This window comes from Rhinolophus ferrumequinum, chromosome 20, assembly GCF_004115265.2.
Source record: "Rhinolophus ferrumequinum isolate MPI-CBG mRhiFer1 chromosome 20, mRhiFer1_v1.p, whole genome shotgun sequence".
NCBI classification, from domain to species: domain Eukaryota; kingdom Metazoa; phylum Chordata; class Mammalia; order Chiroptera; family Rhinolophidae; genus Rhinolophus; species Rhinolophus ferrumequinum.
The window spans coordinates 19,902,369-19,918,170 of NC_046303.1; the positions used below are offsets into that span (position 1 = coordinate 19,902,369).

At 36.4% G+C, this 15,802-nt stretch overlaps 1 protein-coding gene across 4 annotated transcripts in view; it reads left to right on the forward strand.

Annotated features, from left to right (window-relative positions):
- Positions 1–2,535: 2,535 nt before the first annotated feature.
- Positions 2,536–15,802, forward strand: part of TMEM196 (transmembrane protein 196) — a 63,195-nt gene continuing 49,928 nt past the window's right edge. For 2 of the 4 annotated variants that reach the window (XM_033088552.1, XM_033088554.1), the window contains exon 1: positions 2,536–3,553. In XM_033088552.1, the coding sequence (XP_032944443.1) occupies positions 3,389–3,553 (165 nt within the window). In that variant the 5' untranslated portion in view covers positions 2,536–3,388. The remainder of the gene's footprint in view (positions 3,554–15,802) is intronic. The other 2 variants (XM_033088553.1, XM_033088555.1) reach the window with 1 other exon arrangement.

The following is a 15,802-nucleotide window of genomic DNA, read 5'->3' on the forward strand; positions in this document are numbered from 1 at the left end:
GCTAGGTCTTTAGATATAATCATTTCTAACCACACTGACAAGAGTACTGAAGTATTAAACAGACTTGTAGAACTTAAAAACTCCTAAATGGTTTGTAAAATTTTGTGATTTTTCTTTTCCTTAATGCTAGATTGGTCATTCAGTCCAGTGCCTTCACCAAATAAATTTAGTTTATAATAGCTCGAACACTTTAAACCAGATCTCAAAAGTAATCAGTTTAAAAGTTTGACTTTTTCAGTTATTAACCCTATACTAGTGATTGGATTATTTCACTAACTTACTTCATTATACTAAGACATTTGAATAGCTCTTTCAGAGTACAATGACTTAAAGAATATTAAACCCTCTAATTCTGGAGCCACTGGTATTTAGATAGCAACATACCTTATTTAATTTTTTCTTGATTTACTGTTTTATCCTGTAATTCCTTCTCTAACAAACAGTTTTAAGAGATATAGGATGCCAGTTTGAACCTATCTTTTGCTCTGATTTCCACAATGAAGAGTAAATGTTAGCTGCCCTTGTGTTTACTTTGTGGGATTCTTTACGACATTTAAAAGGTCATGCAATATATACTTTGTCTCCCAGAACAGGTAATGTAATATTCTTTTGAAAGTTTAACAACATTAATCTTCATGTTTTTAATTTCTTCTGTGGCTAATTATTGTTTTTATTTCATTCCTATAAATATTTCCATTTTAGTGTGACTTATTAGTAGTCATTGATACATGAAGATGAAAATGAATGTATTTGATTTCAGAAGTTTTAGATTTTTTTTACCAATAACTCAAGATCAATCAAGGTTGGTTATATTTGGGCATATTTTTAGGCTTTGAGGTATTTAAGTAAACATATTTCTTGCTATCACATTCAGAGATGAAAATTCAGCTATAATACATGATTTGCTCATTTCTTTCTCTCTGTGAAATTCATCTATTGTTAATAGTACTTCCATGTTCTCTACAAAATTAATTTCCCTTCCTATAAATTATATTCCTTCTTATATATCTGCATTAATCATTCTATTTTAACAATAACTATAGCTTGTTATTCTCTTGCTAATCAAGAAGAATTAAAAAAAATGTGGTGACTAAAAACAAACCAAAGTTAGGTAACATACATGCTTCTTGATTTCTACATGTAAATTAGATTACTTAGATGAATACTATATGATTTAAATAAAATAAACTATTCATTAAAGCCAAAAACTCTTTTTGAAGGGTGCTAATGATTGACTGCTTGGTGGACTGATTTTTCTAGAAGTAGAAAGTGAATCACTAATTATACAACAGAAATATTTGAGTTGCTCTCTAAATAGCACAACTGAAGACTCTTTAAAGCCTAATAACTTATGATTCTCCCTTCCTTGCTTTTTTTATTTTTAAGGGAAAAGGGCTCAATTTTTTTTTAAATGCAGAATATGAATATATCATAAGGAAAGTAAATTACAGTGTAGAATTAAATTTAAAATATGAAACAAGCCATGAATCAAATTTAAAAGAACTGAAACGGGAACTTCTGCAATCTCTTGCATGTCACTCAGCTTTAGTGTTTTTAGTATTGAGGCTTTAAAAAAAGAAGGTTCTAATCAGAAAGGTCATCGCCCTGCACTAGTCTGCATGTATGCAGAGGTCAAGAAGACCTGGCCTTGTATAATGTGCCCTAACTCTATCCTCCTTTCTTTTATTTTCCTTCAATCCATCTCTGAGGAGGCCAGTTTTTGAGAAATACAATCCATATCCCAAACACCTTCTCATTCCTTCACTTCCTGGGTCTTCTTGATGGAATACCTTGTGATTTTTCATGAGGTAAAACTCAGAGACATGAAAACAGGGTCCAGACAGCGACTTGCAGACTTCTAGTGTCCCATATGCATCAGACTACAACACAGAAATACCCAAGCCGAAGAAGGCCCCTGCTTTAATGATTCTGGAGAGGGTAGACTGTCATAAAGAATTTTGCAATGAGCCAGATTTTTTTAAAATAATGTCCTTTCCAATAGTACTTAAATGTACACCTCTTGAATTTGAGCGAGAACATACGGTCCCAGACGAGCTCGGTCTGGCAATGGATCCCAGAACGTGTAGTAGCGCTTCTAGAAAACAGCAAGGATCTGCTTGCTGGCTGGGGAAGGATCGCGGCCACATCCCCACAGAAGTGTCACCCCAGCCAATTGCGTCTTCCCCCAACCTCAGACAAGGAAGGTGACAGGTCGTGACAGGGGAGTGGACGCTCCTTACTAGCAGGCTTGAGTCTAGGTCTTCTAGAGAAGGGAGTTCCTTGGTGAGGGTTCTTCAGAGTCCTAGTGAATTTAGGAGTCTGGCCTTTCTCCATCCTCTGTGCTCTCTGCCTTGCTTTACCCACTGCGCCCCCACCCCCATCCCTCCAATACGCAGAAGAAAGTTTTACACAGAATGAGCCCAGCGTTGACGTAGGCACTGCTTCCCCTCCCATCTGGATAGAAGCCCAGAAGGAAGCGAGTGGGGGAGATGAGGAAGTGGGGGTCGCTTGAATCGCTGTGCTTAGGGTCCCGAGGCGGGGCCAATCCTTGGCCAGCCAAGAGTATTGGTTCTAGACCCACAAATAGATCAAGCTTTTCCCTCCCCCACCAGCCTCTTAAATCCCAATGAGGTCACTGCAATGAGAGAGAATCAGATCCAGAGAGAGGGGGAGGAAGAGGACGACGAGGAGGGAGAAGAAACCCAGACGGAAAAAGGCCATCAGACAAGGTCGCTTTTTCTGGCGACACAGCAACTGCGAGGAGCGTGGTGCTGAATATCATCCGCCCGCTCAGCCTGGGGACCGAGGGACGCGCAGAAGCACTTTGTGGTACCACGAAAACAAAGGAGAGGAGACGAGCGGGAGAGACAGAGGGAAAGAGACGCTCTGAGCAGATCCGCTTTGGATCTCCGGGAAGCAAAGCTCATCTGCTTGTCAAGGAAAGAAAGGGAAGCCTAAAAGGGACTGGGAGGTTAAAGAGGGAGCCGGGTTTCCCTGCGGAGCCTTGGGACGCGGCAGAACTCTGGACAGCGCCTCGCAAGCGGGACTCGGAGCTCAGCCGCTCCTCCAGGTTTCTAGCTCCTTCTTGAAAGCCCTGCTACTGGTGGACTCTCCTCTCCTGGTCTCTGACCACCGAACCCAGGGAAATCCTTCTACGAGCCCTGTCTGAACGTGCCAGGGGGTGGAGCGGCTCTTTTGCCTCTGGCTGGGTCAGGGAAGAGGGTCTCCGGTTCTGGAAATCCAGTCCTTGTGGATTAAACTTCACTGGTGAAGAAAGAAAAGTTTTGGGGTCTGGTAGGGGGCGGAAGGGGTACGGAGGATCGTGGAAGAAAGAAGGTGGATGGTTGGTTTCCCTCTCTGATCTGGAAGGAATGATGACCGAGGAAGGATGTGCTCCAGCGGCCAGATTATTGGGAGCCTCTTGCTGCTCTCTGCGCTGGAGATAGGGCTGGGGGTGTCCAGCGTGGCCGTGGGGGCGGTCAGCTTCAGCCTGGCCCTCCGACAGCACAAGCCGCAGCTCGGAGACTCGTCCCCGGTATGGAGCGGGGTGTGTGTACGTTGAGCCATTTCACTCTCTCTTTACCTCTGTAAGGTGATGGTCAGTGTGCCTGCGTTACTCACTCCCTCCCTTGGGGGGGGGGAATCATATATCTCCTCTGACTTGCATGTAGGTTCGTGTTGGCAGGCTATGCTTCTTGACACTGTTCTTTTATTTATTTAGTAGTTGTTTCCTGGTTATTTTTTTTTCTTACCTGGACTTACCACCAAATTAAATGCCTTTGTTTAAAGTTGGGGAGGAGGGCAGTTTTCACTAGCTGAATCTGCAAAAGACTGCCCAGGGGTGCTGACTGGTGGGTCACACCTGTCAAGGGAAGATTCACTTAGCTTCTGGTTTCTTTTACAAGGAAAATAAAAATGAGTGTTACATCATTTTCTTGTACCAGGAACAAGTAAAGATAGAGTTATGCATTTATTTCTGGGTAAGTAACAGTCCCCGAGGTACCCTAAGGGCAATACTAATATGCCAAAAAGAGAGAAGCGTGGTGTGTGAAAGGAGCGTTTTATCCCAGAAAACACTGCTCTTAACTTTCCCTTGCTAGCTTTCTGTACTTCACCTCTAAAAACTCTTTTGTAAGTTCTAGACAATTAGCTAAACAACAAATGATATAATATTTAGCAACATTGTTATTGGAGACTAACTCATCTCAAACAGGACCAAATGCTCAAAGAAAATGTCATCATTATCTCTGGGTCAGATGGCAGACCCAAAAAGCCTCTTCTTCATATACTTTAGGTGAATCTCCATGGAAGTCTTAAAGACCCATTTCTCCCACCAAGAATCAATAAAATAACTCAGCACTATTCCTAGTATGGGACTAATTGTGAAAATCAACTGTTCTTCTCCTTTAAGTTATATAGCTGCTATATCTTTCTGGGTCTCTAGCTTGATTATAATTTAATAGGATGTTATTCTATCTCTAACAACCAGTAGGTGTAATAAACAATCATGGCTTAATTACTTGAGTTTTAAGTTACTTAGAAAAACATGATTATGAGTTCAAGAAAAATCTTTCCAAAGTAATTCATTTTTTGAGGGAAATTCTAGCATTCCTAAAACTGGTATGATTCTCCTTTGGAAAATTAGTTTTTATACTTTAATTTTTCAAGTAATGTGCATGTTTTTAAATTGAAGAAGTTAGAGAAAAAAGAAAAATGGTGTTCAATCCTAATACTGAGCTCCTCCAAGAATTCTTGTTCTAAATTCAATAACAAGTTACTACCAACCTCTGAGTAAATTACCAATTTCTTTATCATGTAATTTTTATGAATGCCTTTAAATTTAAGTGTGAATGTCTAAAAGGCAAATCTTAAATCTGATTTTACATCTTAATATGTAGTAATGATTATTTTGAGATTTTTAGTTATTATTGTTATTATTGTTATTTAACAGAAATAGTCAGACTCTAAAACTTCAACCAGACAATTGTCAAAATGAAATGCAATATCAACACTTAAAGCAAGGGGAAGAAAATATGATCTTTTGAGGGCTTATGAGGAAGAAACCTAAAACACTTCTCAAATCACTTTCCCTCTGAAATTTAAGAGACTGAGTAAATAAACTTAGGTTTCTCTAAATAGTATTAAAGCATCCAGTTTGTCTTCAGGAAGTAAAAAATGGTTATATTTGACATAATATAAGAAAAATAAATGATTTTATCTTTCTTCGCAAAGTATTTACTATTTTCTCGATGAGTTGACATATGTGTATGTACAGAAAATGAAAATTTTGAATAAGCTCAGTGAAAAGCAAATAAAACAGTAATATATCTTGTTACTATCATAAAGCATTATTTTCATTTTAACTGGTTCTTTAGAGTGACCCGAATTCACCTATAATCCTTGACTAATAGCTTGAATTCTATTGTCTGATTCAGTAAAATCGAAAAATAAATGTGATGGAATGAACTGACTTGAAACTAGAATGCCCAAACAGTTGGTCACTTTTCTAATCTCAAGTTAAAAAAAAATCAAATTTGTGAAGAAATAAACATCCGAACATTATCACTGTTTATCAAATTATAGGCTTGTTACATTGATTTTTTTCAATTACTTTTCAGAGGTCATTTGTGATGCAGTTTGAATTATCTCTTAATTCTGTCAATAATGAAGTGATCAAACCAGTATTTATGGAGAGCTTACCACGTGCAAGGCATTTTAGTATTTAACACAAAGACTATTGAGTTGAACCAGAATGCCTCATAGAGGAAGCCAGATGGGTACATCACTAACTTTTATTAGTGGTGAGACATTAGAGTTTCACCTCAGACAGATAGAGGGGCAGATAAAGGGAAGGGGTTGGGGTGGTCAGCAAAACATCCATTGGAGAACTATAATTTTTCTCTTGATGTTGTAAGTTTATTTGGACTGGAATTAATGTATCACAGTGTTAAGTAATGTACCACAGTGTGAAATCTGGAGTCTACCTGGGTGCAAATCTCAGACCTGCCGTTTACTATCTGGATGACTAGCCAATGTTTTTTCATATATTGTAAAATAGGGTTATTAGAAGGCACAAATGAAATAGTGCTCTTAGTAAAAAGTACAGCATGTAGTCAGTACTGAATAAATGTGAGCAGCTAATGCTTTGTAGACAGACTGACAGTAAAGGACGTGAGAATGGAACGTCTTTTGGGCAGCATGGATGAGGACAAAAAACTGGGACAGAGTGGGTTGTGTTCCAGGAGGAATAGGCTCTTCTATATTTCTGGGGCTTAAGTGTGTGAGGGGGAGATAAGGGTGGAAAGAATGGATGGAGCTGGACCATGGGAGGTTGTATGCCAGTGCAAGGCAATAGATTTATTTCCTTATATTTTAATGATGATGATAATAATAATAATAATAATAATAATAATAATAATGCCAATTCTTACTTTCCAAAGATACTCCAGGGAGATGCAGAGGAAAAGTAGATAGAAAATTATTAATCTCTTTGGTATTTTATGAACACAAGATGGGATTTTATAATAATTAACCTGTCAGGGTAACCACAGTCTCTAATCAGAGTGTGTTTTGATTGGTGCCATGAAGGTTTTTTTCAACACAGTAGTATCGTTATTACAAGATTTCTGAACTAAGTTTTAGAATTCAATGGAAATAAAACTGTACTATGAAAAGGATTACTTCTTATATATGGACCCCAACATCATAAGCTTTTTATCTAGGCCAAAGGCACTAAGAATTCAAGCAACTATTTTGATATTTGGACCCAAACATACAAATGTTTTTAAAGGTAGCTTAAACATAAAATAGTACCAAGATAAATGGCTTAAAAATCCATGAGATGGGTGCTTATGAAGATTATTTCCAGTTACTGTTTCATAACCAGGCAAAGAGTGCTTCTGCAGTCAGTCTAAAACATGTGGGCATTTAGAAGGAAAAAAAATCATTTAACCATAGTATCATAGAGAAAGCTATAAGTGCCTTTATAGAATTTTTCTTCTTCTTGATTCTTTGTTACAGCAGATACAGTACCTTACTGAAAGCATAAAAGAAAAAAAAAAAGACATTACTCTTGCATAACAATGAATGAACCATTGAGTAAACTGCTTTGGAAAAGACATGGTCATGTGAAATATAATTGATGTGTAAGGTTTATTGACAGGAAGTTAAATAGACAGGGCTATGTTTCCAAGTTGCTGTGTGATAGCCACTTTTCTTAGCCTTCAGTGCATGCTTTATAATGGGAATGGACTGTGTTTAGTAGTACACAAATTCATGGATCCAAGAGAATTTTATTTTGTTACTCTAGGTTGACACTTGGATAGTGGTGTCCAGAACAACATCTGATTCTGAGTTGTATTTGATATTTACTATGCTAACTTCCATCCATGTATATCTGATAACCACCCTATAAATTAAATATATTAAAAGAACTTTTCTGAGCCTTATATGCCCCTCATATAAACATAGTCTTTTACAATATTTAAAATTTTTGTTATCTAAATCGTATAAAGTTTGACTAATATTTACTGCTTATTTTTCTGGAGCATACTTGATTTGTGTTTCTTGCCTTTATCTGCTTAATAAATCTGATAATTTAGGTGAGTGAATATTATAGCATAGTCAAGGCACGTACCTGTTATGTTGACTCCTGATTCACCATGGCAACAACTCAGCCAATTGTAAGATTGTATTAAAATTCACCTACTATACATTCTGATCCATACCACAGCAACATAAATGAGATGCTATATATAAATGGGAGTTGCTCCAAAGTATTATTTTTAATATTTAAATAGGTCTGATTCATTTAAGGAAAAACAAACAAACAAAACAATAAAGTAAACTTCAAATGTACAAAATTTGAAGCTCAGTTACTTCAAATGTACAAAATTTGAAGCTAGTGTGTCTATGACCAGGTAATATATCATTTTTCTCCAGTCAAAATACATAACATAAGGAATTCATATCCATTAGCATGAAATAAAAACACTGCCCCATCCTAAGAAAAAAAAATTACAAATGTACATTTATACTTCATTTTAAAATCATTTTACTTATGCAAGTAATTCATGAATACTCATTTCAAAGGGTTAAAAAGAAGGATCAAAACTGAAGTTCTCTTGCCTACCATATCTACAAAATTAGCCACCCTTGCAAACGTCATGCGTAATCTTGTAGATACTTCTCCATGCTTAAACAGTATTGTTTGAACATATAGGACAATTTTGATCAAGTTTCTGGATATAATAAAGACTATTCATGAACTCTGTAGAGCCAGGTAAAGAATCTCTTCCTTTTCTTATTCACTGTCTTATTTTCAAGTGCTACTTGTTACCTACTGGGGTTAGGACAATTAGATAATTGGCAATTCAATAAGTTAGACAAGCTGAATTACTGGGAAATGTAGTTACCAGTCAAGAAATCTTTAGTCACTTATTTGTTGACAATTTGCTAAATACAAACATAATCTGAATAAAGTCAAACTCTTTTATCTGGCTAGTTTTGCCTAAAATGTTCAAACTGGCTGTCTGCATTGGTTTAATTATTGGTCAAATCATCCAACCTGTGCTTTAAATATGGCCAAGCAATTTGACTTTTTTATACAGTCACTTAGCCCTCAGATAATATTTCATTTTATTGATAGATGGGGGACATAACATAGCCCAGTCATCCAACCTGAAATGCTTGTTTTTAAAATTAAATAAAAATTGGAATAGATTTTGGTGAGTGTATAAAGGAGAAAAAAATAACAATTTTATTTTCAAATGATGTTGGGTCATTCACTTGTGAAGTGAACAAACTTTCATTTTACTACTGCATAAATATATATATATATATATATATATATATATATATATATATATATATATCCTATTCAAATAGCGTTTCTATACCTAAATAAGCCCAGAGTTGTTCAAAATACTTGATTTTATTGTCTAAGTAATATAGTCAAATTACCAGGTGGTCACTGGTAATAGATGTTTATTTCAACGTGCTAAATGGACAATGCCAGAATAATTAATTGATAGTACATGCCAGAATAATTCATTGAAGACTCTCACTGATCATCTCTCCAGGAGAAAATGAGAGACACAGAGGGAGAGAGAGAAGAAACTGTGTGACTATTTTCTTCTGTGATGTTCAAAATCAGGCAGTCCTTCTCGTGAATGAAGAATATTTTATTCAAATTGAATGACACACCAGATTCATACATCTCACTCAGGAGAACTATGGCACTGGATAACTTATGTTTCTTCACTAAGTCAATGAGAGAAATATCAGCATCTTTTCATGGGTTGCTAGGAAGTTGCTGTGAAGTTAGGAAGACTATGATTACAAAGTGGTCAGAACCAAGACTGGCACAGAGTTAAGTGCTCCGTGAATGTTAGCTGCTCTTTTTCTCTACTGCCTTCATGCTGTTCCTTGACTGCCTGGAACCTACAACACACCAATGGTGTGCTGGTTCTCAACATTTTTTCAAAACAGCTGTACTCAACTATAGGTTGACTCATCCTTTTGTGTGTGTGTGTGTGTGTGTGTATGTCTAGTTAGCTTTTGACTTAATTCAGGTAAATACATTAGCAACTACAAAAATATACCAAAATATCTACATCAGAGAGGTCATGTAAATTATTCAGCTTAAAGCTGAATGGGGAATCAGCTGCAGCTATGAGACATCCCTCTTTGAAGTGGAAGGGTGATAGAAACTCTATCATAAAACTTTCAGTAATCAGATAATTAGACAATTATCTAAATTAGGCAATTCAAACTGTGGGGATATCATAACTACTATTTATATCAAAGTTCTCAAAAATATAAAACGATGTAAGTTTTTGTCATAAAATGAAAATAAAAGTACAAATTAATGTTTTTATTAACAATAAAGATACTTAATATCTTGGAGGTTGTATAATTTTGCTTAAACTATCCAAGTAGCTTTTGAATCGGTGTTTATTCCACACTGTATTATTAAACAGATGCATCAGTGAAGTATCTAGATTTCAACAATGATTATTTTTTAATTAAATTTTATTGGGGTGACAATTGTTAGTAAAGTTACATAGGTTTCAGGTGTACAATTCTGTAATACATCATCTATATATCAATGATTCTTATAATGTGAATTAGTTCCCATGATCTTTAGCACCTGTATTAAGAGTCCTGAGAAGCAATTTTAAGTTCCATTAGTTCATGTTCTATTATTAAATATTAGACAAAATTATGTAGTGAAGGCAAAAATAAAATATTAGTGGTTAAATAAATCACCTTGGGAGACATGTTGCCTAGAGCCCTTTATCCTGTAGAAATAATGCTAGACATGATTAATTGTTAACTATGATTCAGGTGCTTTTGTATACATTATTATTGCTAATTCTAACAATTTTGTGAAGGATGTAAAATTTTGTAAAGTTTATGTAGAAAAAAGAACTTACCAAGTGTCCACTGTTATTTCATCAGCTGAGCTGGTTTTTAAAGCCCAGGCAGTCTTGCTTCAAAATCTGTATTTTTTCTGTTGCATTGTGTGGAAATTTTTCATGAAAAAGCCATTCATTCACTGAGGCCTGACCTCATTATTTGCTCCCACTCTTGAGTATATGAGTCAGGCAGGAAGGTGTAAAGGCCAAGTCCTGATTGCTGTTTATATCTATTTTCCAGAAGATATTGGCACAGTCAACTGATCAACAAGCACAACTCCTATGTTCTCAGAAGAGTGTGAGATATTAGACTAAATTGTTCCTACCCTTAAAGTTTAAGCTTTAGCCTTGAAAAATAAAACTTATGCATCGCAATGATTGTTAAATATTATGAGGGCAAGTCAGGAAGGCACAAAACAATATATTTAAACATAGTTCAAAATGTGAGGTACCGTAAGGGGTCAAGGATGACTTCCTCATGGAGGGAGAACTTTATATCCAGGACATGGAGATCAGTCAGGTTTCCAGTGGGCAGAGAAGAGATGAACTAAGCAAAACGATTACCATGCGCAAAGCCATGGAAAGAATAAAAAAATGGAGGGTTTGTAGGGGATTGAGGAGACCAGGCTTGTTAAAGCAGACATGTTCACATAAAATCTGGTAAGTGAAGATCTACCTTATTTAAATAGGATAGGATCTGCTTCCAAAGGTTCTACAAGAATGACAAGACTAGTCTGCTCTTGATTCTCAATGATGAGCTCTGCTGGGCAGAACTTGATGATTAAGAGATGAAGGCAGCTGAGCCGGGTATTACTGCTACATTTCAAGGGAAAACACTAGCCCTAGGTTCCAAGACATGTATCCTGAATCAAAAGAAAGATTTGAGGGAAATCTTGTAACTTGAGGGAAGCACCAATCTCCCATCACAAACTTCAAGTAACTTTCCTGTTGATGGTGGATTTGTAAGATCATAAGTGCCTTTGTTCAATTATTCATACAGCTGCCTGACATATAAAAATAAGAGTCATTTATTTAATTGGAGGTGTCAGCATGACACAAAGAAATGAAAATTGGTTTTGGAGGTATTAAGACTTGGGTTCAAATTCTAGCTCTAGCATTTTCTAGTTTTTTGAGTGAGTGACATTATCTCGCTGAGCAATGAGTTAACTCATCTTTAAAATAGCAATACTCCTACCTATCTCATGGAGTTGTTCTAAAAATGAAACGTGATACTTACGTGAAGGGCTTAATAAATATTAGGTATTCAATAAGTGTGACTGGCCCACAACAATGACTACATGCCTTTGCCATATTTCTAGAAAATTCGTCTTCTGTACGTGGTTTCTATTTGTGTATTATAGACATTCTACTGTATGCATTTCTGGAGGGGAGCTTGTTGTAAGACCATTGATGAAATTGACCTTAGACGCAAGGCTTGGTAACATCTAAGTCATACATTCTGTTAGATAATATGTGCTTGGCATAACTGATTTTGAGCACTAACAGTTAATTGTGATTTAGTGTGCACGTCCAAGGGCCCCAGGAATATTTTCTAGGTCAATATTTGGATAAAGAGGTATAATATTGATTTACCAAATAGAGTTGTGTGCTTGATTTTTGGCTGGGCTTTGGAATTCTTAGTTCTTTCTCTACTTGTTTCCTGCCAATTATTTTCCTGCATGGGTCACTCTGAGGAATTAACATAATGATGACAATACTTACAACATTAATAATAACAGCAAAGGCCGCTTATATTTATAGTATATTACATAGCCTACGGATTCCAACAGCTTTTGCTATACCATTTATCTCAGCAGATGAGTTTCTTCACTCAGGGATGAGAACCCTAAAGGATTTAGGGTTTAGTGATTTAAGATTAGAAAGTGAAATCAGTAACAGGAGTAGGATAAAAATCTGAATCACCCGAAGAAAGAAAGAATGTGTGTGTGTGTGTGTGTGTGCGCGCGCGCGTGTCCATGCCTGCACTCATACATGTGTGGGGGAGATGAAGAGATAAGTAATTCTCCGGAGGATGTTGACAATTGTCATTGATATGCAATATCAGCTGCATTTGGGTTGTTAATGCCCTGACTTGGGCGCATGTTCACGATGCTGTGACTCTCTACTAGCAACAGCTTCTTTCCTCAACGGGCCTTCCAAAAACTGCCAGGGATGTTGACGGACACTCATTTGTGGTGTTGACAATTCTTGGGAAGATCACAACTTCTATTCTCTAGTCCCCTGGAGTCCCTGGCGATTTTCAGCTCTGTGAGGACAGGTCACAAATCATAGATTCAAAGCTGGCATGTACCCAAGGGTGTATTCCTTTTTCCTTTCCTCCTCATCAAATCCGTCTTCTATATTTTAAACACTGTTATATTTTCACCATGTATCAAATTGTGAGCATTATATTTAAATGTAGCTTAAATATATTAAAACATCTAAGTTGGATTTACTCATATATAATAAGAAGGAATCTTAAACATGAAAACATTTTTAAAAATCATGCAAATTGGGATAACCCTCATTAATGTAAAACTACCTTAAGTTATATAAAAATAGTTATTGAATTTTTATTATGAAATATAGCCTACAGAGGTCCTGTGTAATGTATAAAAAATGTTTAGGTTACTTTAATGAATAGAATGTTATTGACAACATTATATATACCTGGATGTTCAATGTTTGTTGCATCTTTCTTTGCTTCCTTCCAAAAGTACAAATCATTACCTTAAGTTTTTATATGTTTGAATTTTAAAATTCATTTATTTATTGTATTTAGCTACAATAACAAAAATTTGGACTCAGGGGATAAACTCTTCTGATTTTGTTACTGCTATCTAGGAGATAGTTTTATCTTGTTTTGTTTTAAGGACAACATGAATAATGACGATACCTAAGATTTATTTGGACAACTGACATTTAAATATACTGCAAATTCAAAGTCCCCCTTACCCAAATTCACAAGTTTAGTTATAATTTTCCTTGCTACCATTGGAGCAGAAACAGCTCTAACATCTAAAAGCCCATTTATTTAGCAAACTCAAAGTATTCAACAGATTATTTTTTTAAAAAAGAAAAACTATCACAAAGCAGAATTGGAACAAAACACAATGCATAATGCATTAAATACAAGAAAGACTGCATTACGTGAATATTGAGGTGGAGATGTGAAGGAATGGCATTCTGAAAATCAAGGCTGATTCTTTCTGCACAATGAAGGATTTGGGTATTAGGCCAGTGGAAAGTTTCTGAGATGTTTAGACATGGATTCTCCCTTGAGTGCTTTTGGTTTCATTTATTTGCTTGGTTGCCTCTTAGACCATGCTGTCTGTTAAGCGACCGAGATGGCCTGGTGCTAATCGAGAACTGCTTATCACATCAACATGTCTGTTGTGTATTTTATCATCTTGGTAGTTTATTTTTATGTGAAGGTTATTATATTTGTGAGAGGCCATGGCTCTATTGATAAAACTGTACATTAACCCTTTTCCAGTTGAACTTCTGAAAATTTTTACATTTTCTGAAGTGGAAGAAACATGGTACGTATATGGATCTATGTACCTTGCTTTATTTCGATGTTTTGTTTTGGGGTCGAAAATAAGAAATTGGTTCTAGCTTAAGGGAAAAAAGAACACTGCATAATTGGCAGAGTTTTCCAGGGACTAAGAAAAGAAAGAAATATAAGTAGAAAAGTGACTTCTTTTAAAGATAAACATTATGCTGAAATTGCAGAAGAAGGGCGAGAGGAGAAAGCGGAGACCATTCAGGGCATCTGTAAATCAAATCAAGGCAGATCAAATGCAAGGAGCCGAGTTATGAGATAGCACAGCTGAGGTACTGGGACCCCCCCACCACCACTACCAAGAGCTTAGGCTTATGAAGATGAGGTCAAATCAATGCTGAGACCAATGGCAGAGATACTTGATAGGCCTGACCTACCTTCCCTGTACTGGGTTGGGATGAGGCAAGAAGAGAATGACAGTGTGGTGTGGAGGAAGGACAATGGGAAATCTGGAAAATCAGGTTTCTGTTCCCGTTCTTATGAGCCAGATGTTCATTCCTCTCAGTTTTCTTTCCTATTAGATTTAGTCAACAAGTATTGATTCCACAGCTACAATCTATGCTTGGAGTTAGGGTTTGAGGCTCTAGCAGTGAATAAAATAATCATGATCCCTGCTCTACTGAAGTTTAATTTAAACAAGAATATAGACAATGAATAAATAATGCACAAATTAACAATAAGAGGCGGTGACATGTTAAACAGGAGAAATATAGGCTTATGAAGAAGATAACTGTTATTAATAATAAAAGAATCAGAAAAAAGCATCTCTAAGGAAGCAATATTTTCTAAAGGATGATGAGGCTTTACCCAGATGAACAGGGGGAAAAGCATTGTTTCAACCCGAGGGAACAGCATGGGTAAAGACCCTGAGATAGGAAAAGTTTGATTTGTTTGAGGAACTGAAAGAAGGCCACAGTGACTGGAATATGGCAAGTGAACAGGAGGAGTTAGATGCACTGGGTGAGGTGGAGAGACAGATGTGTGTGTGTGTGTGTGTGTGTGTGTGTGTGTGTGTGTGTGTATGGGGAGGAATCAATTAAGACACATATTACAAGGTTTTTATTTTCCCCGAATTATAATAGGAGCCATTTGAGGCTGCAATTTAGAAACATTTTGGAGTCAGACAAGTTAAGAAGTCAAAAGTCTAGTTAGGGGGCTACTGGGATGTATGATATAATGGTTACATGGATGAGAATGAAAGAATAAAATAAAAATTGAGGAATAGATAATTGAGGAACAGATAATTGAGACACAGAGACAGTAAGATTTGACAAGATGTCATTGTAAAGTATTAAGAATGAGTCTCAGATTTGTGGATTAAGCAATTGATATGATCCCACTTACTGTTTTGAGAATTAGATGATTAGAAAAGGAAAAGTCTGTGTGTGTGTGTGTGTGTGTGTGTGTGAGAGAGAGAGAGAGAGAGAGAGAGAGAGAGAGAGAGAGAGAGAACAGGGGTCACTGTAAGGTGGGCATAGATCATGGATCTATTTGTCATCTGTTAAGTTATTGGTGCCTGTGAGATATCCAAATGGAGAGATGCTGGGGACTGTTACATGAGTCTAGAGTTCAGAAGATAGGACTGTGCTGGAAACCTGAACACGGGAGTAGTTTATAAATACATTAAATACATGTAAAGGTATTTAAAGTCATGTGACTAGTTGAAACCACCCAAAACAAAGCCTTTAGTTGCTATAATATTTAGAAGCTGGATAATGATGCAGAGGTAGAAAAAAAAATGACTGAAAATTTGTGACCAGAGAAATATGTTAAAGACCAAGAGAGTATGGTATTAGAGAAGCCTAAAGGAGAGCTTTTC